This window comes from Astyanax mexicanus, chromosome 1 (assembly GCF_023375975.1).
Source record: "Astyanax mexicanus isolate ESR-SI-001 chromosome 1, AstMex3_surface, whole genome shotgun sequence".
NCBI lineage: Eukaryota > Metazoa > Chordata > Actinopteri > Characiformes > Acestrorhamphidae > Astyanax > Astyanax mexicanus.
Genome location: NC_064408.1, coordinates 10,719,308 through 10,744,557, shown reverse-complemented (window position 1 = coordinate 10,744,557; position 25,250 = coordinate 10,719,308). Strand labels below are relative to the sequence as shown.

General features: G+C 38.2%; 2 protein-coding genes across 2 annotated transcripts in view; both read left to right on the top strand.

Annotated features, from left to right (window-relative positions):
• The first annotated feature begins 1,385 nt into the window (after nt 1-1,385).
• LOC103046881 (insulinoma-associated protein 1a) lies at nt 1,386-3,291 on the top strand. The gene has a single exon (XM_022665795.2). It carries the CDS (start codon nt 1,595-1,597, stop codon nt 2,765-2,767), a length of 1,173 nt encoding a protein of 390 aa, XP_022521516.2. The 5' UTR covers nt 1,386-1,594; the 3' UTR covers nt 2,768-3,291.
• Nucleotides 3,292-6,503: 3,212 nt separating this feature from the next.
• The window catches only part of mcc (MCC regulator of WNT signaling pathway), a 183,589-nt gene continuing 164,842 nt past the window's right edge, over nt 6,504-25,250 (top strand). Inside the window, exons 1-3 of the mRNA XM_022665786.2 lie at nt 6,504-6,874; nt 14,138-14,382; nt 15,208-15,446. Coding sequence (XP_022521507.2) covers nt 6,750-6,874; nt 14,138-14,382; nt 15,208-15,446 — 609 coding nt within the window. The 5' untranslated portion in view covers nt 6,504-6,749. The remainder of the gene's footprint in view (nt 6,875-14,137; nt 14,383-15,207; nt 15,447-25,250) is intronic.

Sequence of the window (25,250 nt, the reverse complement as noted above, 5' to 3'; positions counted from 1 at the left end):
GACAGTATATTATATATTATTCAAAAATGTGATCTTTTGTTGTTTCCAAAATATATTGAAAAATTAGATTATTGATTAAAAAAACAACTACCATCTAACAATATTACTTTTTAAAATAACGCGTGAAATAAGTGATGAAGTGAAAGTCAGAAAAACACCAGCATTGTTATACAAACAAATATTATTCATGCTAAAACATGATTTTATAACTTTGGGTTTTTCAAACAAACTGACAAAATCTTAAACATAATTCAGTTCCTACTTTCTATTTACGTTAGATATTGTATTTGTACCGTGTATCTGCATTTATATCCTTTTCACTTTGAGTTTGAATCTGACAGTTGTTCTTTATATTGAGTCTAAAATCAATGATAAATGGACCAACAGAAATCCAAATTGATCCAAAATTACTTGGAATCAAATGTATTTACATGGAAGCTCAGCAAAGTGTATAGCTTTCATTTCACAAAAACCTCAAATCAAAATTGCAAATTAAAAAAGTCCAAAAATGAAGTACACTTATATATTTACCAAAATGTGTAATTTATAAAGTGGTGCAATTTTTTTGTGTTTCAACGTTGCTATCGAAAAAAATATTGGGAGGAAAGGCATAAAAAACTCTTAACTTTCAATGAAGATCAAAGTTAAAATAAATTTTCCAAGACATTTTGGAGCATTCTTCGTGTAATTTGAACACATCCTAAAGATCAACCACCTGATTATGTAAATTATGTAAACATAGAAAACAGTAAGATTACAATTAAAATATGAGGTTTTAGCCACATTCTATATTCTTTTTGACCAATCCTTTAGTTAAATACTTAACAGAGGGTATGCATTTCGTCTTTTTGTGCATTCTCTTTAATGCACAAAACGTTTTTGCATTTAAAATGAAAATTGTTTAAAATACATTCAGCATTGTATGCATAAACTGTGTTGTGCACCATCAGCTATACGTTTTAACATTGAGATTGCAGTTTCCTTGCAGTTTACTCAGCAAGTCATATTGCTTTCTCTCTCTGTCTCTTTCTCTCTTTTTCTGTCTCTTTTCTAACCCCCCTCCCCACTCCCCTCATTCTCATTCCTCCGTTTTGATGAATGGACGGACGGCTTCGGCACGTGTTACTCTGAATGGGGTCCCAAAGGGGAATGCTGAATAAAAGTTGGGTAAGCCTGGAGTGTGGCAGGACCTGATCTACATAATGGTGAGGGACCGTCAAGGACGGGGCAAGTGGTCGGGGGAGGGGGGTAGACGGGCTGTATGGTACTGAGGTAGAAAGGGGGGGGTCGACATCTGCCGCTCCTCTCCTCTGAGACCCCGGGGTGGATCATGTTGCATTGACGCCTGGACCGCGGCCATCTGCGTCCTAACTGTCGCCCAATGCGCATCTGGGGGCTTTAAAAGGGAAGCCAGACACTGGGGGCCAGGAGTTCAGTGTGGCCAAGAGCCCCAAGGCGCTAACAACGGAACTGGCAGCTTGCTCATCCTCATCCTATAAGAAGGCTTGACTTGTTGGGAAGTTCCTGAGCAAAATAACAAGACAAACACTCTCCTTCCTCAACAAAGCGACAAGTTGAGTTCCAACCAGCCACCATGCCAAAGGGGTTCCTAGTAAAACGCTCCAAGAGGACCGGACCGGCTTCATACCGGGTGCGGGAGGAGGAAATCCCAACGCAGGACCTTCCACAAAGAGCTCCAGCTCTTCCAACAGACTTCCACAACTTTGCTCAAAAGACTCCAGCCAGGTGCTGCTACAGTGGTCTTCCAGAGTTCTCCTTCTACGCCCCCTCTCTGAGTCCAACCCGTCCAGACAGCGAGGGCTACCCCAGCCAGCATCCTGTCCACCAACAGCCAGAGCTTTTCCCAGAACCTCTTCTCGGCAGCTTCGCCATCAATGGCTCTCCAGTATCTCCATCACTTCCAGAGACCACTGCGGACCCTGCTTCAACTTTCAGCGAGCCACCAACTTCATCAGTGGCCACCAAAAAACGAGCTGCCCCAGACAACCAGGTGAGCACATCATCCAAGAAGCAGCGCAAGTCCTCCGGCTCCTCATCATCCACCCAGGAGAGAAGGTCAACCACGCGGGACGAGGTGACCACATCCCCCGTGTTGGGGCTTCGCATCAAGGAGGAGGAACCTGAGGAGGTACCCAAGCGGAGTTTTGGCTCCAGCGGTGCTCTGGGGGAGTTCATGTGCCAACTGTGCAAGGAGAGATACCCGGACCCCCTCAGCCTGGCGCACCACAAGTGTTCCCGCATCGTGCGTGTCGAGTACCGCTGCGACGAGTGCGACAAGGCCTTCAGCTGCCCGGCCAACCTCGCCTCGCACCGCCGCTGGCACAAGCCAAAGGGCGCCGCCGGCCTGAGCGACGCGGAGAGCCGGCTGAGCCCGCAGCCACAGCCGCAGCAGAGCTCTCCTCCCTCCGAGGACGACACTCCCTTCGGCTGCCCGCAGTGCTCCAAGCGGTTCCGCCGCCAAGCCTACCTGAGGAAGCACCTGGCCCTCCACGGCCGCAAGGCTGCCAGCGCCAATCAGGCACCGTCCCCCGGTCTCAGCGCCGCGGAGCCGCGTCTACCCACCCCTGAGCGCCCTTTAGAACTTTCCACCAGAGGCTCAGCCGCGGAGACAGCGAGGGCTCCAGCCGTGTTCCCGTGCCGCTTCTGCGGGGAACACTTCTTCTCCTCGCCGGGACTGACCCGACACATCAACCAGCACCACCCAACAGAGAGCAGGCAGATCATCTTACTCACACACACAGCCTGAGGTCATCTCAAACATACCACAAATCAACAACAAAAAAAAAACTCGCATCTCCAACTTTTTTTTACAAAAAAAGAAGGAAAAAAAACTTTCTAACTTTAAATGATTTTCGGAATGATTTCTACTGGTCCAATCGCTAAATCACAAAATTTGGACTCAGTATAAAAAATATTTTTTTTTATTTATTACATTTTAAAAAATTACTTTCAAAAGTGAAAAAAATAGAGACGTGAGGTTTTTCCGTGGCAGCGATATGCTAACCTCAAAAAAGTTCCAAAAATGTTGTAGCTTAGGCACGATGTACATTCCCTTTTTCATGAAATGATATTTATTTATTTATATATTATCGATTGATTTATTTATTGGTTTATTTATTAAGAAATGTATTTATTTACTGTTGTGTTTTGCGTTTTCATGTTTACTGCACATTTTTTTCGAAATGAATAAATCATGTTATGTGACTGAGATAAAAAAACTGAAAAAAACGTTTTTATACTTTTCTACACAATAAAATATATTCACCTAAATATCACTTTGTGTGTGTACATTTTCCACTGACCTTCAACTTTCTACACTACAAAAAAATCGAAAGGAGTTTGAAAAAGAATCATTGCTTTACAGTTTCTTTACGTTTCATAACATATCGATTTATTTATTTATTCTTATTATTTTATTTATTCTTTATTTAATCAGGCAAGTAATTAAGAAAACTAATATAAAAAATATACAATTTACCTGTAAATAATATCTTGACCTGAGTGAAACAATGTTTATCCAACACCTGCCAACTTACCTTTTATTACCTTCCAAGTAAATCATAAACAGCCCAGGAGGCCACTTCAGTTTCGGAATCAGTTTCTCTGATTTTGCTATTTATAGATACATGTATCTATATATGAGTAAAAGGATCATTGTTGCTTTATTCTATAAACTACAGACAACATTTCTCCCAAATATTGTCATTTAGAGCATTTATTTGCAGAAAATAAGAAATTGCTGAAATAACAAAAAAGATGCAGAGCTTTTAGACCTCAAATTATGCAAAGAAAACAAGTTCATAAAATTTTAGAAGTTCAGAAATCAATATTTGGTGGAATAACCATGGTTTTATCACAGTTGTCATGCATCTTGGCATGTTTGCCTCCACCAGTCTTACACACTGCTTTTGGATAACTTTATGCCACTCCTGGTGCAAAAATTCAAGCAGTTCAGCTTGGTTGGATGGCTTGTGATCATCCATCTTCCTCTTGATTATATTCCAGAGGTTTTCGATTTGGTAAAATCAAAGAAACTCATCATTTTTAAAGTGGTCTCTTATTTTGTTCCAGAGCCATATATTTATGTAAAATATTGGGGCACTTGCTAATTCTTTCTTTTTTCCAAAATAAAGTGTATTAAGATAAGTGTTATTCTGTCTTTGTTGAAGTAACTGTCTCTACTGTCCTGGTAAGGCTGGATTGGATTTGATTGCATTTAGCACCAAGAGCATTAGTGAGGTCAGGATGTTGGATGATCAACATACCAAAAAAGATTTACTGCTCCACAGCTCAATGTACCAGTTTGTTTATGGTGCTCCAGAATATCCTATAATCTATTGCCAATACTTTATGTTAAAAAGGTGCTGTGGCATGAAACATGGCATATTTAGCATGGGAGACAACCAGCCTTGTCCAACATTGCCACTGGGGCATTAATACACCACAAGTGAAGACACTTTTAGCATGCCAGGCTACTGGCTTTGTCCAACATCACTACTGATGCATTAGTATGCCAGCTACCAGCCTCACCCCACATCTCTTACACACTGTTAGCATGCCAGGCTACTGACTTTGTCCAACATCACCACTGATGAACTAGCACTCCAGACTGCAAGCCTCATTCCACATCTCTAATCTGTTTTTAGCATGCATGCTAGCTACCAGTTTCCTCTCACTTTCCTAATAAAATGTTAGCATACTAGGCTACATCCAACATCATTACCACAGAAGTAGCATGCAAGGCTAGTGTCCATATAAAACTTTGTTACCACAGAAGTAGCATGCAAGGCTAGTGGCCATATACAACTTTGTTACCATATAATTAGCAGGGAAGTCTACTGGCCTAATCCAACATCAATATCACAGAATTAGCACGCCAGGCTACTGCCCTCATCCAACATCCTTACCACAGTGTTAGCACTCTGTAACGCACACTCTAAGAAAAGTAAGTACAGATTAGTACTTAAAAGAGTACAAAGCTTGTCGCTGGGGCCGTACCTTATATTGAGGTACAAAAAAGTACCTTTCAGTGAAAGTCCTTTTTTGTACCCATGATTTTTGTGCCAGCAAAGAATTTAAAAATTATAAACATTATCATCAACTAAATATGGCTCAAAACTTGATGATCCAAAATTGTCTGGCTTTAAAATAAAAAATGTGCAATTAATATATATATTGTTTATTAGTACAGTGATACAGAATACTGAATGTACCCTTTGGCTGGTTAAATGGTACAAATTCGTACTTATTTCTGTTAGAAATTACTTTGTACTTCAGAGAGAACAAATCTGACCCTGTAAAGACCAACATTGTACCTTTGAGGGTACAATTATGAACTATGTTAGACAAGGCCTGTAGCCTGGTGTGCTAACTCTGGATATGCTTTTTATAATTAAGGCATTTAAATGATTTGTTCAGCTAATTCAATAAAATATTAAACTATTTAAACATGTCAGAGAAAGTAACGCCCCTTTGAGAAATTAACAACAAAAACAAAAAAACTTCATGCTGTTTTCTTTTCAGCAATAAATAATATTAATATTAAGCTTTAACTCAGCTAATTACTGAGACAGTTATTAAGCTAATTCAGCTAATTACTGAGACAATATGATAAATAATTTCATAAATAAAATAATTTTAGAAAAATGTATTTCTGAGACAAATCAAAGTAACGATGAACAATTCAACATTTTTTTAGTGACATTTTCATGAAATGACAATTTTTGCTCAAATTGTCCACCCTGTTGTACAGCTTGTCGTGACAGAAAAAATGTGAGAATAAAAAGTGATTAGGCTGGAAAAATAGGATTCATATGTACTCTGAACTCTTTAATAAATGTAAAAAATATACATAAATATAATAATTAGTCAAAACAACTAACAATACTATGCTTTTATAGGCCAAAAGACTGCATTCTGATAAAGTACCATTTTTTTTAACCTGTTACAATAGCTCCCTCCCCTGGTTAAGTTAAAGACTACATATGGCCATGCACCCTGTAGTCCATCCCTCACCTGATTTTGGAGCAGGAACACTGCTTTATTTGGCTATACAACTTATTAAGGCGTGGGAACAAGATAATTAAGTAATGCGTGTGACTTATTAAGGCGTGGCTATGGGATAATTAATTTGTGGGGACTTATGGAGGCCTGGGAACGAGATAATTAAGTATTTTAAAATGATTAAATTTAGTTATTATTCTCTTTGTCATGTCAAAACATGTAAGGTTATTTGTAAATGATTGGCTAACATTGAAAATTAGGAAATTAGTTGCCCTCAATGTACTTCCGAGTCAAAACAAAGGTTGATTGATTGATTGAAGTCATTTCGACAACTTATTAAAGTGTGGAAACAAGATCACAATTTGTGGCCACGACTTATTAAGTCGTGGGAACGAGATAATCAAGTGCTGGCCACAACTTGATTAACTTTCTCGTTCCCAAACATGTGGCACTGTTTTAAATGTACAGCCCTCAGTTTAAACTGAGGACCAGCCCACTTTAACTTACTCAACTGTAACTCAGCTTAACTCAACTGTTTCAGCCGCACAAAACAAGAAATGTTTACATTTTCAGTTTTATTTAAGTTTTTAAGTTGAAAAGACCTTTATTTTTAGGGTAAGCCCCATTTTTATCTGTTTAAAAGTGTAAAGCCGGTGGTTTGGATGTGACTCTCACGCTGAGCTCGGGGAGCCGGGCTGTGCCTCCCTCCTGCCGGGGAAGAGATCATGGCGGCGGCCGCCGAGGCGAGCCCCAGCAGCGGCAGCAGCGACACGTCCAGCACCGGCGAGGAGGAGCGGATCCGCCGCCTGTTCCAGACCTGCGACGGGGACGGAGACGGGTACATTAACAGGTAATTTTAACACGAGAAGCTGCCTGACAACCTCTAGCAGCGGTTTAGTATTAAATTAACGCTTTAAATTGAATAAAAACAGCCTAAAAGTAAGTTAGCTGTTAATGAGCCAGCCTCGTGTTTACTCTCTCTCTCGCTCTCTGCAGGAGAAGTTAACCAGCTTCTCTCACTTTTTTGTGACTTTTTGGCTTATTATTTTAATCTTTAAATCGAGCCTTAAACATCGCTCTTATTTAAGACAGATTAGTTTATCTACAGGTTTAGGCTGCGTATGGTTTAGTGTAAAATGAATAAATTAAGATTTAAGTTGAAGTCAGTTCAGTTCAGTAGCTAACTTACAGACTTCCGAGCTAGTAGGTAACTTAGTAACGTTAGAGTGGCTGCTGGAACGTTACCTGGCTAACCGCTAGTTTAGCTAACGTTAAATGCTAAACTAACTGTTTATTTAATGAAAAAGTGTGTTTAAAAGGAATATAAAGGCATAAAAGAGGTAATAAAACATTTTACAGCACTAAAGTAACGCTATATGACTGTATATGTGCTGGTAAAGTATCTGGTGTTAATTACATACAGTGAAATTACATCCTAGTTGAAAATATATCTTAATATTGAATAAAATCTTAAATAAACAATGTTAAAATGCCTTTTGTGCTGAATTCATTTAGTCCAGGTGCACTTCATAACACTCCAGATGTTCATTGCCTGCTGGTGCTGTAAGTTATTACTCACAATTTCCAACTGGTTTCCCAATAAATGCATTAAGTTTCTAAACAAATTCAGTTTGAATGACTTTGTGCTTTTACAGTGTTTTTTCTCAGTGTAATTTACCTTAGAGATTTTTGGTCCTCTTTTATATTTACAAAAAGCTTTTCTACCATACATAAGTCAGCAAACAACTAGAATTACTGCAAAACCCTAAGATTATTTGCGATATAAGGACACTAAAGAGTTAATAAAACATTTTACAGTAACGATACATATCTGTATTTATGCTGGTAAAGTAGCTGGTGTTAATCATACACAGTAAAATTACATCCTAGCTACTACAATTTTGAATATACAACGTTACATTAATATTAAATGTATACTTAAATAAACACTCCATATGTTTATTCCCTGCTAGTGCTGTTAGTTATTACTCCCAATTTCCAACTAGTTTCCCCAATAAATGCATTAAGTTTCTAAACAAATTCAGTTTTAATGACTTTTAATGCTTATACAGTGTTTTTATCCCAGTGTAATCTACCTTAAAGAGACTCTCTGGTCCTCTTTTTCATTTGCAAAATCTTTTCTACCATATATAAGTCAGCAAACAACTGAAATTACTGCTAACCCCCAACCTTATTTGCTAAAGTAGCTACTTACCTATTGAAAGTATGTTTCTAAGGAATTTAAGGGCACAAAAAGGGGTAATAACAGTGATAAAAGGCAAAAAGTCCAGGTGCATTTCATAACACTCCAGATGTTTGTTTCCTGCTAGTGCTGTTAGTTATTACTCACAATTTCCAACTAGTTTCCCAATAAATGCATTACATTCCTGAACAAATTCAGTTTGAATGACTTTTGTTGCCTATAAAGTGTTTTTATCCCAGTGTAATCTACCTTAAAGAGACTCTCTGGTCCTGTTTTCCATTTGCAAAAAGCTTTTTTTTACCATATATAAGTCAGCAAACAACTAAAACCTCCAACCTCCAACCTTATTTGCTAAGGTAGCTGCTTACCTATTGAAAGTATGTTTCTAAGATATTTAAGGGCACAAAAAAGGGTAATAAAACAATTTACAGTACCCAGTTAATGATACATATCTATGTTCATGCAGGTAAAGTAGCTGGTGTTAATCATACACAGTAAAAGCTGCAGGTTTAAATAACACCTACAGCAATAAACATGTACACAGTACTAAAACAACACCCAACCTAGCTAATACAGTGTTAAATAGATACATTAATATAGAATATAAACTCACTATTCCAACTAGTTTACCAACACATGCATGAATTCCTTTTAAATGGCTTTTGTTGCTCATAAAGTGGCTTTATCACAGTGTAAGTTGTTTTTTTCCTAAATGTAAGTCAACAAGCAACCAAAGTTTTTGCTAATCCTTAACATCATATGGAAAATTATCTACTTACGTATTGACAATGTGTGTTCAAAAGTAGTATAGAGACACAAAAGAGGTAATAACACACTTTACAGAAGTATCTGGTGTTAGTCATACACAGTCAAATTGCAGGATTCAACAACACCCTACAATAAACTAGCTTCTACAGTGTTTAGAATATCCCTAAGTATTGAATATAATCTTACAGTAACAATGTCAAAAAGCTTTTTGTGCTGAATTTAGTAAGGCCAGGTGCATTTTATAACACTCCAGATGTTCATCACCCACTGGTGCTGTTAGTTATTACTCCCAATTTCCAACTAGTTTCCCAACACATGAATTAAATTCCTAAACAATTTCAGTTTGAATGACTTTTGTTGCTTATATAATGGTTTTATCCCAGTGTAATGAAGGGGAAAGCGTCAGCTATCTTAAAGACACTCCATGGTACTGTTTTTATTTTACAAAAAGTTGCTTTCCTACCAAATATAAGTCAGCAAACAACTGAAATTACTGCTAACCCCTAACATTATTTGCTTAAGTAGCCACTTATTGAAAAGTTTGTTTAAAAGAAATATAGGGGCACAGTCGAGGCAGTAACACACTTTGCAATACCCAAGTAAGTTTGTAGTAGCTCATGTAGCTCATGTTAATCATACACATTACACATACATGTACAAAGCACTAAACCAACACCTAGCTACTATAGGTATTGAATGGATACATTAATGTATCACACCAATGGTGTAAAATGCCTGTAAATTGGTCTTCAGTTTTAATGACTTTAAGTGCTTTTACAGTGTTTTTATCCCAGTGTAATCTACCTTAGACACTCTCTGGTCGTGTTTTTCATTTACTAAAAGCTTTTTTTTTTTACCATATATAAGTCAGCAAAATACTGATATTACTGCAAACCCCTAAGATTATTTGATAACGTAGCTACTACATTATTGAAAAGTCTGTTTAAAAGCGATATAAGGACACAGAAGAGTTAATAAAACATTTTACAGTAACAATACATATCTGTATTTATGCTGGTAAAGTAGCTGGTGTTAATAAAATTACATCCTAGCTACTACAGTTTTGAATATATAACGTTAATGTTAATCATACACATTACACATACATGTACAAAGCACTAAACTAACACCTAGCTACTATAGGTATTGAATGGATACATTAATGTATAACACCAATGGTGTAAAATGCCTGTAAATTGGTGTAAAAGTCCAGCTACACTTCATAACATTCCAGATGTTCATTGCCTCCTGCTGCTATTGGATATTATTCTCAATTTCCAACAAATGCATTACATTACTAAATAAAGTTTTTAAGTGGCCTTTTACCAGTGTAATGAAAGGTAAAAGGTCAGCTACCTTATTCACAAAACGTTATTGAGTGGGCGCTATTGAATGGATACATTACCCCTACCGTCAGATGCTAAATTGGCTACTTATATATTGAAAATGTGTGTTTTTAAATGAATATAAGGTCAAAAAATTGTTTAATTGCAGTGTCCAAGCAACGCTACATGTCTGTATTTATGCTGGTAATATAGCTGGTGTTGAATTCTGTAATTCGATGTGCAGTTTATATATTTTTTAAATAATGCTGTCAGAAATAAAAATCATATCAGTCAGGCTTATTACACTGTTAATTGGTGTCCTTGCTCTGTAAGAGTAAATTTAGCACTGTGGGTTTTGTTGAGCAGTGCTCTCAAACCACCATCACCAACATTCTCACCTCTGTGTGATCTAAATGTGCTCAAAGTTGGAGGCGTGTGTTCTGAGGAACATCAAACACTCGCATGTGACGTCACGTCTGTAAGCAGCTCCAGGAATACACTTTATGCACAGGAAGTGGCTAAAAGTCTGTGCACTGGCCTCACAGGCCTGCTCAAGAGATATTAACCTTACAGCCAATGCAGCAAAATGCTCAATACGTCTTTGAGTGCAATCAGATCCTTACAACAATGATTCAAAATCTAGTAGAAAGCCAGTTACTCCAACAAAAGCAGGGTAAACCCTTGATTTCAGAAGAAACAATGTGGAATGTGGAGCTGTCCCAATTAGGGGTATAACAATACACTCTGTTCAAGTTTTAATTCACGATGCTGAGGTCACAATTCATTTTTCAATTTCACAATATTTTAAACAGATGGAGAATAAGAAAATAATTTGTTTTTTCTAAAGTGTAAACAATAGGGGTGTAAAGATGCAAACTGCTCACGATATGATTCAGTTCGCGATTCTGGATTTTTTTTCCCCGATACTTGGAACACATTTTGATTACAATGTTTTTTTAACTGTATTAACAATGCCAAATGCACCTAATATAACTGCTCCATATATAAATATTTGTTTAAGTCCTATTTACAAGTACTTTGTAAGTACTATGGCCATGTTTTTCCTTGCGATGGATTGTGTAACGATGCAATGCTTTCTCAATACCTTTGTCTATAAAGTGTATGTTGTTTTATTCTGTTTTTGCTTTGTTATTGAATAATATTTGATTGAATCAGGATTAGGACGATGTCCCTTACGGCAATTAAATCAAACACGTCAAACACGTAAACCTTCCAATGTTTAGATTTTTGACACAAGAGCGTGAGGGGGGGGGCAGGAGTAAACACTAGGTAACCGCAGTCCAGCACAGATTTGTGCAGATATTTCCACTGAATTACTCTTTTAATCCCAGAAAAACGCTCTTATTTAGCTTTTAAAAAGCAATTTAAATGCCTGATTAAAGGGCTGATTACTGCTTTTTTGCTGTTTTCCTCGGGTTTTCAGTTGAGCTTGGCACTGATTCAGCTCTTGACCTGTCCAGATGCGAGACAGAGCGCGGGTGGTGACGTCAGGACGTCAGGGTCAGGATGGTGACGTCATGGGCCCTGCATTGTTTAATATCGCGATTATATATTGCTGAAAAATTAACATTTGCAATGTAAACTTTTCCCAATATCATGCAGCCATAATAAGGATGGAGCGCAAGATTGTCCGGAGAATTGGCTAAGCAGGGGTGGTATTGCACTCGCTTTACCGTACTGTTGTGACGAAAAGGAAGCTAAACAAAAAAAAAAAGCAAAGCTCTCAATCTACCAATTTATCTTCGTTCCTTTTCTCACCTATGGTCATGAGTGACTGGATAGATGGATAGATGGATGGATGGATGGATGGATGGACATACAGTAGAACAGTACAGAAGAATGTGTCTCCTAAGTATAGATAGATCCAGTATACTGTAGCTCCACTTAGAAATCTGAGAATACTCCGGTTAATAGTATACTATACATGAATTAAGAACTATCATTACTCAACTGAAACATTCATGCTCATTCATGCTGATGCCAAACTGCCAGGGGGTTGAGATTGGTCCTTTAAGAGCCAATCACGTGGCTCTGACTTTTTCATATCACTATGAATCGTTTCTACATGAGTAAAACAGTAAATCTGAACAGTAAAGGACAGATTTGCCTGTGTTTATGTTTGTGTTCTATTTGTGTGGAAATGTCTGTGATCTCGGTCAGTGAGTCACTCAGTTGAGGTTTGGCTGGGTGTGAAGAGCTATTTAGCATTGAAGCTGAGCTGCTCTAATAGACTGTAAGTAAATGTTTGCCTTGTCCTCACGCCCAGGTGAGAGAGTGGATAAATGAGCTTTAGCTAATCATCACACATCACGCAGTCTCCAGTCCTGTGAGAATTGGCATTGGTGAGCCACGCCCGGTTTTCTTCCTGGCTGTTTTCCACTGCATGGTTCTTATACTACTCTTCTTGGCCTTTAGTACCTGCTTGCTTGTTGTTCCACGCCAGACTAAAAAGCACCAAAACGTGTTGTATAAACCTTGCAGAGCACTGATTGGCCAAAGAGAATTGAGGCACAATGCAAGATAGTCTGCACAAACCTGGCATGTGTAAAATCATCAAGCTACAGTAGTGTTTATCATTTTTATCTGACTTTTCACTTTGTTGGAGATCATCACTTTCACAGACATCTCAAAATTTTTACTCCAAAATGTCAGTTTTGTAAAACAAGAAAAAATAATTGTAACATTCTATGGAATTATGTCAAAACTATGTCAAAAATGGCAAAGGATGTTTTTCTATGTGTACAGTAAAATGAATTAAGTGCTGTTTTGGCATATACCATTTTGAGGCTCATTTGTGCTTAAAATTAAATACAGATACTTGAAGCTCTGTACTATATGTTCCTTTTGTCCATGTCTGTGCACATTGTCTGAAAGCTTTGCAGTGTGACTGGTAATTGTAGGGACAGTATAGCCAATAGTTCACGCTAAACAAGGCTACTGCTATATGGACAAGACAAATAAGGGTCAAATTATTGGCATTTGGGGTTAAAAACTGTTCAACGTATTATTAAAAAGTGGAAGGACATTGGGAAAACATCATTTTCCAAGAAGGAATTTGGTTAGAAAAAAAATTGAATGATCATGATTGGCATATCAATTAAACGTTTGGTGAAATGCTATAAAAAATTCAGCTTTGCCATCAAGCTACCGGCGCTCAGAGGAAGCAAAATTGGCCCTGCTCCCTCCGGGTGGGTAGATGGCGCTGTCTACCCACATCACTCCCAGGGTGGTGTCCACAACACAGGGCGTCTGTGAGCTGACATATCTGAACCGAGTCGCTGCGCTTTCCCCCAAGCGCGCTGGCTGCTCTAAAAGAAGTGGTGGCTGACTTCACGTGTATCGGAGGAAGCATGTGTTAGTCTTCACTCTCCTGGTGTGTTGGGGCATTACTAGTGATAGGGGGAGTCCTAGTGAGTGGGTTGGGTAATTGGCTGTGCTAAATTGGGGAGAAAATGGGGAAATATTAATTGAATTGAATTGAAATAAAATTATATTTAAAAAAAATGCTATGAAAATTGTAAAAAATCAACACTAGAACTCGGAGATATGTTTAATAGTGAAAGTAAGAGCATTTCCACATGCACAGTGTGAAGTTAACTCAAGGGATTGGGACTAATCAGTGAGGCTAACCAGCAAAAACAGCTTCAATTTGCTTGGACGGATAAAGGACTCTGGAGCAATATAAGAAGGTCATGTGAAGGTCTGATGAGTCCACATTTACCCTGTTCCAGAGTGATGGAGGATCACCATTTCTTTTTTTTTTTCTCCTTCCACTTTCCTTTTCCCCCACCCACAGAAATGACCTGTTGATGGTGTGCAGGCAGCTGAACATGGAGGACTCTGTGGCTGAGATCATGTGCCAGCTGGGCGCGGACCAGTTAGGGAGGATTTCGTTCGAGGACTTCACTCGCTGCCGCATGCAGCTGGTCAGCGAAATCCGCAAAGAGGAGGGCCTGCTGTCCCTCCTGTCCAGCGAATCGGACAAGAGGAGGCTCCGAGAGCGCATCGCCTCCTGGCCCACCAGCAGCGAGAACAGCCTGGGTGGGTGGATTGTGAAGGAGAAATGTTACAGCTACACTTAGAACACTATACTAGTGCATGTCAAAAAATTTGAATATCATTAAAAAGTTACTTTATTTCAGTAATTTAGTTTAAAATGTGAAAATCATATATTATATAGATGTATTACACACAGAGTGATCTGTTTTAAGTGTTTATTTATTTTATTGTTTATGATTATGGATTACAGCCAAAAAAAAATAAAAAATCAATATCTCAGCAGAAATTTAGAATATTATAAATAAGACCAGTTGATATTTTTGGCAGTGTGGGCAGTGTGCCAAGTCCTGCCTGAAAATGAAATCTGCATCTCTGTAAAAGTTGTCAGCAGAGGAAAAACACTGCACTGACTTTAGACTTGATAAAACACAGTGGATCAACACCAGCAGATGACATGGCTCTTCAAACTTTACACTAGACCTCAAGCAGTTTGGACTGTGTGTCTCTCCACTCTTCCTCCAGTCTCTGATCCCTTGATTTATAAATAAAATGTAAAATTTACTGATGATCAGTGATGGTTTGGAGAGACATGTCATCTGCTGGTGTTGATGCAGCAGATGATTTGTTTTATTATCAAGTCGAAAGTCAGTGCAGTTTTGTTTTCCCACAAAATCTTACAGCACTTCATGCTTCCCTCTGCTGATAACTTTAATGGAGATGCAGATTTCACTTTCCAGCAGGATTTTGCACACTGCCCACATTGACACAGTCTACTTGAAATGATCCCCAGATCACCAATGTCAGGTGGACCCCAATAACTTTGATAAAGATGCTGTGCCAACACCTGTCTATATACTCTATATCTAGGTGCTCTCTCAGGGGCTAAAGAAAGCTGGGAGTATGACTCAGGAGCCAGAGACCTTCAGAGCCCAGACCTGCCGTCTCCTCCTCAGCATCCACGGCAGCAGTCCTCAGTGCTGCTGCAGAAGTTCCTGGAACAGCCAAGCAGTGTCTCAGAGTCTCCATCCGGCCTACATAGGTTCCTCTCCCAGCCTTCGGGACGCAGCGCTCCTGTGGGAGGAGGCAACGTGGACTTGGCCAACACAGTAAGTGAAATGTTATATGTCTTTATTTGCAGTAAACTGAATGAAACTGGCGATAACCATAATGATACGATATATCCAGAGATGTAAAGTAAGGAAGTAGAACTATTCCATACTGTACTTAAGTACTAAAATACTGTATTTCTACTTTAGTATTATTTTTTACTTCATTACTGTACTTAAAATACTATATCTGTATCTACTGGCGTATTATTTTTACCTCTCTAATGTACTTAAGTACTAAAATGCTGTATCTGTATCTACTGGAATATTATTTTTCCTTTACTACTTTACTTAAGTACTAAAATACTGAATCTGTATCTACTGGAGTATTATTTTTACATCACTACTGTACTTAAGTACTAAAATACTGAATCTGTATCTACTGAAGTATTACTTTTAGTTCACTACTGTACCTAAGTTCTAAAATGCTGTATCTGTATCTACTGGAGTATTAGTCTGCTTTACGTCTATACTTAAGTACTAAAATACTGTATCTGTATCTACTCGAGTATTATTTTTACTCCATTGCTATACTTAAGTACTAAAATAATGTACCGATATATATATATTTGATATATATATATTTGATATATATATATTATATATATATATATATATATATACTAGAGTATTATTTTTACTACACTACTGTACTTAAGCACTAAATTTTGTATCTGTATCTACTGAAGTATTGTTTTTCTACTACTTTCACTTTTACTTCACTACATATTTTGGATGAGTTTAATACTTTTACTCTGATACATTAGTGTTTATGTGCTGCATTGTTACTCATTACATTTATAGAAATGTTAGGAATGATTCTAAACCCACATTATCACTAAACTCAGAGCGGTAGATGTTCTGCACTGTTTTACAGGGTTTGATGAAGCTCCTCATCATTGAGTGAATCAAGAGATCAAGCTGATCTTATAAGAAGATCTCACTGCTCCTGTTCTTCCTTAATAATAACTACACTAATAACAGTACTGTACTTTTACTTTCAGTACTTCACTACTACCTTTTACTATAAACTACTTCAGCAATACTTAAGTACTTAAATATTTAAATACTTTTGAGTTCTTCTACTTAAGTGTGGAGCATAAAGAACACTTCAGCTTCTACTCAAGTCACTTTTTTAATAGTCTATGTGCTAGAGTGTCACAAGATGACTCAAAATTATCCAACCGTGAGTTAAACGTTACAGACTGTGTGTGTACAGTATGTAGGGGTGTAAAAGTATATGATGCGTCACTCTGGAAGCTGCAGTTCACCTGCATAACATGACTAAGGACTAATGATGGGTGGAGAGATGAATGCTATAGTGAGCAGTTTCACTCACCACAAGGGAAAGTCTCTCACAGTTAGTATCCAACTCCTGGGTAAGCAGGGGAAAACCAGCAGCACGGACCACAGCCAGTTCTAGCCAACACAAGCAAAACAAACCAGCCACACTGTACTCTGCATACCCACACCGGAACTGAGCACACTGGCCTAGTTTCAGCAACATGCTCTGCTGAACCCTCTATTAGCTTTATCTGTAATTTAAGCGATGAGGTTATATAAATCATGTGTAATATTACAGTCTATAAAGTGATTTTTAATTCAGGATGGATCATTTCTGCACTATTTATTATCAGTCTGACAGTAATTATAGTGGGGTTATTTAATCCAGTATGAATCTGATGTGCACTGTGTATAGTGTTTTTCAGACTCAAAGTAATAATAGTTTAGTAATATAATCCAGTATGAATCTGATGTGCACTGTGTATAGTGTTTTTCAGACTCAAAGTAATAATAGTTTAGTAATATAATCCAGTATGAATCTGATGTACACTGTGTGTAGTGTTTTTCAGTCTAAAAATAATAATAAGGGTAAGATTTTGATGTGCGCTGTATATAGTGTTTTTCAGGCTGACAGTAGTAATAGTGGAGTAATTCAATCCAGTATGAATCTGATGTGCACTCAATGTAGTTTTATATGTTTGTGTGTAGCGATTGTGCAGTTTTATTTTTTATTGACTGACAGTAATAATTGTAGAGCAATACTAATCCAGTATGAATTTGAGGTGATCTAGACTTTGTGTAGTTTTTACAGTCTGACAGGAGTGATTTTAATCCAGTATGAATCTGCAGTTTTAGTTTTTATACCCTATGTGTAGTTTTTGCAGTCTGACAGGAGTGATTTTAATCCAGTATGAATCTGCAGTTTTAGTTTTTATACCCTACATGTAGTTTTTGCAGTCTGACGGGAGTGATTTTAATCCAGTATGAATCTGCAGTTTTAGTTTTTATACCCTACATGTAGTTTTTGCAGTCTGACGGGAGTGATTTTAATCCAGTATGAATCTGCAGTTTTAGTTTTTATACCCTACATGTAGTTTTTGCAGTCTGACGGGAGTGATTTTAATCCAGTATGAATCTGCAGTTTTAGTTTTTATACCCTATGTGTAGTTTTTGCAGTCTGACAGGAGTGATTTTAATCCAGTATGAATTTGAGCTAATCTAGACTATGTATAGTTTTTACAGTCTGACAGGAGTGATAGAATATACACAGCCCAGAGACACAGTTGTGTAGAATGGTGTGCTTGTGATTAGGTGCGTTCTGCTCATTATAGAGTCCTGAAGGTGCAGGACATTTGAGTGGGCAGCAGGGGGCAGTGTCTTCCCACAGTTTGCCTGCACTGTGTTTTATCCTGTCAGATTTTCCTGGCTTTTCCTCTGAACCCATGAATCCAGTCTTCTTTTTTCTTCTTACTTAAAAGCTTTTGTTCACTGTCCCTTTAATCAGAGATCTCCAGTGTGGCATTCAAGAACTTGAGTGTAGAACATATTTTAAAGGTCCTTTTAGTGGCTTTTTCTCAGTTTAACCACACTTAATATAGCCCCAGTCAGGAACATGGAGTTGCTATAAATTAGGCTGCTAATTTACTGTATCTCCGTATGTATGGGGTGTATGTGTTTGTGTTTAGACCTAAACCCAATCTGGATTTGATTAGTTTCTCAGGGGGGCCTGGGGTAATTTTCTCTTTTATGTGGGGGGGGGGGTCCTCTTTGATTTTATTTCTGTCCAGAACGACCATGTATGTGTTTTTCTCAGATGTCTTCTGGGAAAATTACAGGCTGAATCTCTGAGTTACATCACCTCACGGTTGATAAAATAGCTATTTATCCACTGCCACGCATCGTAATTACACTTTGGGCGCACATTTCCATGGAGATCCATGTAAACACAACTGCGAGTGGAAACGGAGGAGCTACTGAACATGATGTCATGTGACTGAGAGCCAAAAAACTCACTGGTCCTTAGAGGTATAATATGTCCCCTTTAAATGAGTATCTAAAAATAGGCTAACCTAAACTTTCAACTACCCCACAGGAAGAAGCGCACAGCTAACAGCATCACCTTGCAGTGTGTGAGTGTGAGTGATGGTGAGCAATTTCAGCCTAGATCTGTTACAAGATCAGATTAATTTAGCATATTCCATCATCCAGCATTTTCTGCTGATATCAGCCGCATTCTGAAACTCATCCACACGGACGTGCCTGATGCCTGATCTGATTCATTTCCCATTCACATGTTCTGTCACTTTAGTTATGGCTGCAAGTTTTCACTTTCCACAGGTATCACATGACACCAACAAGTACATAACAGCAGCTGTAATCTCCTCCTCAGGCCAGGATTTAAAGAGAACCGCTCATAATCTTTCAAAGCTAATATAAAGTCGAACTCTCTATGGGAGCTCAGAAATCCGAACCTCAGACACTTCTTTCACCTTTCACTGAGCACGTCCGTAACCAGCGACAGGCCAGCAGCGCCCAGAGCTAATTGATCAGCCGACTAAAGAGATCAGACAGATGGCTTTTGTGGACCGTCCCCTTTCATTCTCCCGGACGATCCTCCGTCCCCCATCCGTCCTGTGCCCGCGTGCTGTCTGCCTGCACGCTGACACCAAATCTCATTATCCTCTACTTTGCCCTGCTCTTTTCCCCCGAAGCCATAAGGCCTCAATCAATCAGAAGCCTCCGGTACTTTATCATGGTTAACCGGCAGAAACTGCACTTATCAGCAGCGATAACCAAAGCATGCAGTACCAGGCACTTTCAATCAATGACAAATTTGTGTTTGTGAGAAGAATAGGAGCCAGATTTATTAGGGGTCCGAACACTGTGCTCTTTCTGTAGGAGTTTTAATATTATTAGATTAGATTCAACTTTATTGTCAGTGAGAAAGTATCAGTGCAAACCAATGAAAAGCAGTTAGCATCTAACCCTGAAGTGCAAAGTTCAGAACATATAACTCAATAAGTGCAAAACTGATGTGAAACTGAGCATTAAGTTAGAATAACTGTGTGAGTGCAGGTATGAACCAGCCCAAAAAGAAGAATGAAATTGAGGAAAAAAAAATCCATTAAATATTTAAACCAAATTTAGCTCTGGCCTTTTGATTACGGGTGTAGATTTGATACCCAGGGTGGTGAAGTGGCTACTGTTCAGCTGTTAAAGCAGGAGCACTTTCTGCTTTAAGGTATATATATATAATGATCCCAACAGTAGTGCAGCTGTAATGTTGTAACACATTTTTAAAGTTCTCTAAAACTAATTTCTAAATTGAGTTAAAAAAGGTTTACTAAGTAGTTAAATAATTTAATAGTTCATAGTAATTTGTGAAAGTGAAAAGTGGAAAAAAGTGAAAAAGTTAACTTTTCCAGTACTCCAAATTCTCCAAGTTTAATTTGAAATTGTTGTATTAGTAATTATATAATTAAATAGTGAATTGTAATTTCATGAAACTGTACTTTACTGTAAAAGTAATCATTTCCAGTTCTCCAAAAACGTTATATCCAGGCATGATTTTTTTTGTAGGTGGTTTGTAGGTATATAGTAGTCAATAGTAAGTTTATATACATAAAATGTTGTAGCAGTAGATACGCTATAAAAGTGAAATTTCAAATATACTGGAACTCATTTCCATGGATAATTGGAAATGATTAAAAAAATAGATATGTAATTTTATAATCGTAAAATTATAATTGTAAAACAGTTATAACAATATATTAAAATTAAAAAGTTGATTACATTTTTTAAAACGTTGTAGCAGTAGTTATACTATAAAATACATAATTTCCAAGATTTCAAACTTTAAAATATGATTGGATTCATTCACAATTATGTAGTTTTTAGTTAATTAAAAAAAAAAATTTTTTTTATAAAAAACGTTATAGTTTATTTTTTAAGTTCTAACCTAAAAACATGTATTTTATTTAATTTTTTATATTTTTCAGTTAGTAGGTATAGAATAAAATATTTGATTTTATTGAATGAAAAGTTGTAGCAGTAGTTTCACTATAAAATAAAAATTTTCTAGACTAATTTCTGAGTATGCTTGGTTTAGTTAGCAGTTATGTAGTTTAATATTTTTATAGGAATTGTGTAAAACATTATTAAAGTACTTGTACTATAAAGGTCGTTACTCCTATGTAATATTTGAAATGTCATTGCCTAAGTTAAACATTTTCTAAGTTGTTTTAAAATTAAAATTAAATGTTAATTTAGTTGCAGTAATATATTCTTAAAATCATTTTTTAATTCAGTGTTTTGTCATATCCCCAAGAGTATAATACCATAAATATCTTGATATTATTTATTTTTGGGCCATCAATAGTTTTTTCTCTTATAGTAGTATAGTGAGTATAACCCCAGAAACTGCTGTGTGTGTGTGTTGGTGTTAGACCAGTATAAACCGTGACTTCCTGCTCTCTGTCTGTGTGTGTAGTTTATCAGGATTCAATCTTGCTTAAGGGCCGCTGGCTTTTAGCTTCAGTTAATGTCAGGAGAAGATCGCAGACATAAAGCTTTGGCATTTTAACCCTCCCCAATGTGCTTACCACAACAAGATCAGCCAATCCCATCAGCGACGTCTCATCCATCGCCCGCGTGATTTATACCCGTCACAGGCTGCTGGGCACCATCTCATTATCGGCCTCGTTAGACTAAGAGCTGGGAGATGCAACCTGGGTAATCACTGCTGAATAAATTCGTCTTCTGGAGGATGCTGACTCTGCCTGAAATGTCAGCTGCAGCTCGGTTGATCTGCAGGTGGAGGTGGAGGAGGTTCTGGTGGAGAAATTAACCTGTGGTGTAAGCAGTGTTGAGCATTTGAGCCAAAAACCAACATAATTCATAAAAGACGATAAATATGTATCTTAGAATTTTTGTTAATATTGTGATTATAATATTTTTCCATATTGACCTGTTTGAGTATGGTTTTAAAATTTTTGATACTGTACGATATTTAGAATTTTAAACGATACTTTTTTCGATACCTTTCTCTAAATTGTAACCAAAAAAACCCCAAAAAAAACAATTATTCTATCACAACGTATTTATTTACCAGCCAACATTCTCATACTGTCATCATGAGAGACTTGGAACAAACAGTGAGTATGTTTGAGGTGCTTTTATAAAGAACTAAAATCACTGCTTGTGCCTAAACTACAGTTAGTTTTCCTGTGCATATTGCTTTGTGCATTTCAATTTTAAAATATATTTTTTTAAATATCAGCATTACATTGAAAACATTTAATTAAATTATATTAGTGGTGTAAATCACGTAAAAAATATTTTAATCATGTTTTTTTTTAATGCTGCTAGTTCCCTGTATTTTTGAGAGGGGGGCAGTAATAATAGTGTAGTGTGGTTTAGGTCAGGTAGAATTTGGCTTTTATACAGTATTTTAATATCTCAGGAGAGAGAGACAGAGACGGCGTAAGTTAGCCAGAGACAGCGTGAGTGTGAGAGAGAAAGAGATGGTGCGAATGAGAAAGAGAGAGAGAGAGAGAGAGAGAGAGAGAGAGAGAGAGAGACAGCATGAGTTGGCGAGAGACAACCTGAGTGAGAGAGAGAGGGAGAGTTGTTCAAGCTGAGCACAAAGGGCAGAACACCATAGGCTATTGTAGCCTGGCAGTGACTGTGTGTGAACAGCATTTATACTGTTCATATAAAAAACATCAGAATAATATTGTATCGACCGAAATTAAAAAATAAATATTTTTTTCTCAGCTTAGTTTTGGCTGTGTCTTCCAGGCCTTAGAGAAGGAAAGGCTCTAAGAACTGAGAATAAAGCAGAATAACAAGGTGTACAAACTTGTGACTTGGTACTGTACATTACTCTGGGCTTCAGCTGACAGGTAAGGGTCTGAGCAGGTTAGCTGGGATGCTAACAGCTGGACTTATTGGGGTTGAAGCCGCTGTGCTAACAAACACACACCCAGCCACAGCAGGTGTTCAACAATTGATAGATGTACTGTATATACTGTTGTTTATTGCAGATTTATGGGGCAACTTCAGAGGCCAACCGATCTGTTGTTCGCCAAACTATCGTTTTATCATGCAGAAAATCAGTTTAAATGAGCCACTATCTGCTGCCTCCTATCTCCCTTCACTACCCATCAATCCATCTTTCCATCTGCTGTGCAGGTTTATACTATTCCTCTGCTGCACCTTCAGCCCTGTTGATGCATTTTGCTGTCTCAAGCAGTTTCACAGTTTTTCATGCCCTGTGCTTTGAATATTGCCTCTTTGAAGAGCTGAGCATGGCTGTTTGTGTGTGTGTGCATTTGTGTGTGTGTGTGTGTGTGTGTGTGTGTGTGTGTGTGTGTGTGTGTGTGTGTGGAGGAGATAAAGACGCACTTGAATATGCCTCTAGTGCCTCTTTTTATTTTTCTGTAGCGCACACACACACACACACACACACACACACACACACACACACACACACACACACACACACACACGTACTTACTGTTTGTAATTACCCACTTCACTTCAGACCCCCTGCAGTCCTGGATGTCCACTCGTGTCCTTCTGCTGAACTGCAGGCTTGTTTACTGCAATATAACTGAACTGGAATATAACTAAGGAGTGTATCAATCTCTATCCACACATTATATACACACAGATCAAGGAGCAGGCTACTGTAATGTAACAACCTCCTTTTTTCTACAGAGTTTAAAAACCTCAGCAGCACTGCTGTATTTGATTCACTCGTACAAACCAGCCCAACACACACAAACACCTCATACACCACTACCATGCTAATCAGTGCTAATCACTGCAGTGCTGAGAATAATAATGACCCACCACCCAAATAATAATAATAATAGCTGTTCTGTGGTGGTTTTCTCTTTCTGTGGGGTCCTAAGTATTAAAGAACAGAATGAAAGAAGGACAATAATAAAGTATACAGAGAAACAGATACTACAGGACCTACTACAGGACCTAAAATCGTCAGTGCACCTTATAATCCGGTGCACCTTATATATTCATTTTACCAGTCAGGTATTAAGAAACACTAAAGCCACTTTGCTGAAGTACTGCATTATACAGGAGTTTCAGGTTAGTTCTCCAGCAGTGTTACCATTAGCCACTAACTGATTACCGCCCTGTAGCCTGCTGCTAACCCTGGCTAGCACTGATGGAGCAGCATTAGCATGGCCCGCTAAGTGCACTACCTCTTTCGTCTTTCAGAGGTGAGTGTCATCTGCCTGTAGCCTGCTGCTATCCCCAACCAGCACTGCTGGAGCAGCGTTAGCATTAGCCGCTAAACTCGCTAGCACTTTCTTTGTTCAGAGGTGAGTATATCAGACTTTAGCCTGCGTGTTTACCATGTTAAAACAAGCTTCATGGGACAAACTGCTAGCTAATATCGCCCTGGCTTACCGGAGCACTCAGGGTTTCTCACTGAAGCACTCTTGGGTGGCATTAGCCACTAACCGCTAGCGGATAGCCACTTATGCTAGTGCTCTTAGAAATTCAGGAATCTAAGCTTACTGTAAATAAACGGAAGCGATTTATTTACCCACGTAAACAGTTTTCAGGAGAGAAAAAGAAAGTATTTTTAAAAGAAAGTCTTTTTATTACCGTTTTTTTTACTAAGCTTAACTTTACGTAACGTCGTTACTTTGTTACCACCACTGTGTAAATACTGTTTAATTGGATGATGTACAGCTAAAAATCAATAATCCCTGTGTTTTTACATAAAAGAGCGTTTGAATAGCAGTTTTTAAGAATCTGCTGCTGCTGATGCCCGTGATATAATATTTTGACTATATTTAGTACTGTCAGTGCATTATTACCATACCAAGGGTGGTGGCTTTTAATACTGTTTGTATTCTTAATATTGATATCTGTATTAAATTGCATAGACTAAAATTATACATTTTTGACATATTGCCCAACCTTAACTCCACTCCTCACTACCACTATTCAGTACCTTTAGTATGAGCTGGGGATGAGATGATGTGGTGCATATCCAACATTCTGACATTGCGAACACACTTGTCGCTGAATACAATCAAATCCTTGCTCTATTCTCACCACTCTTTCACCACCCACTTTCCTCTCTCCTCCCTCGCTTGCTGTCCTCCGCTCAGTGTTTCCCTGTGTAACTTCCCTCTTCCAGCGTGAGCTGCAGTGTTATTGTAGTCAGTGTATATATTGTACACCGGCTCCGCCGCCAGCGTACTCTGGAGAGATGGTCATTTATGCCCCATGAATATTAACTGATGGCTCCGGGCGTTTTGCGCCCTCAAGCACTTTCTGCTGTGGAAATGCCCAATCGAATACTGATTTCTGTTCAGACGTGGCTGGCGGAGTACCTGAGCGCAGTTCAGCAGGCCTGCCTGAGTTCACTCCAATCACACTTACGCGACCTCTAAACCACTGAAGAGGTTATAAAACCATATTGTGAAAGTAATTGTGCATAGCAGTAATGGTCCCCCGGGCGGCCGGCGTACGTCCGCGTGA

Coding starts and splice junctions, on each gene's coding strand:
- LOC103046881 (XM_022665795.2), top strand. CDS start 1,595: ATGCCAAAGGGGTTCCTAGTAAAACGCTCCAAGAGGACCGGACCGGCT.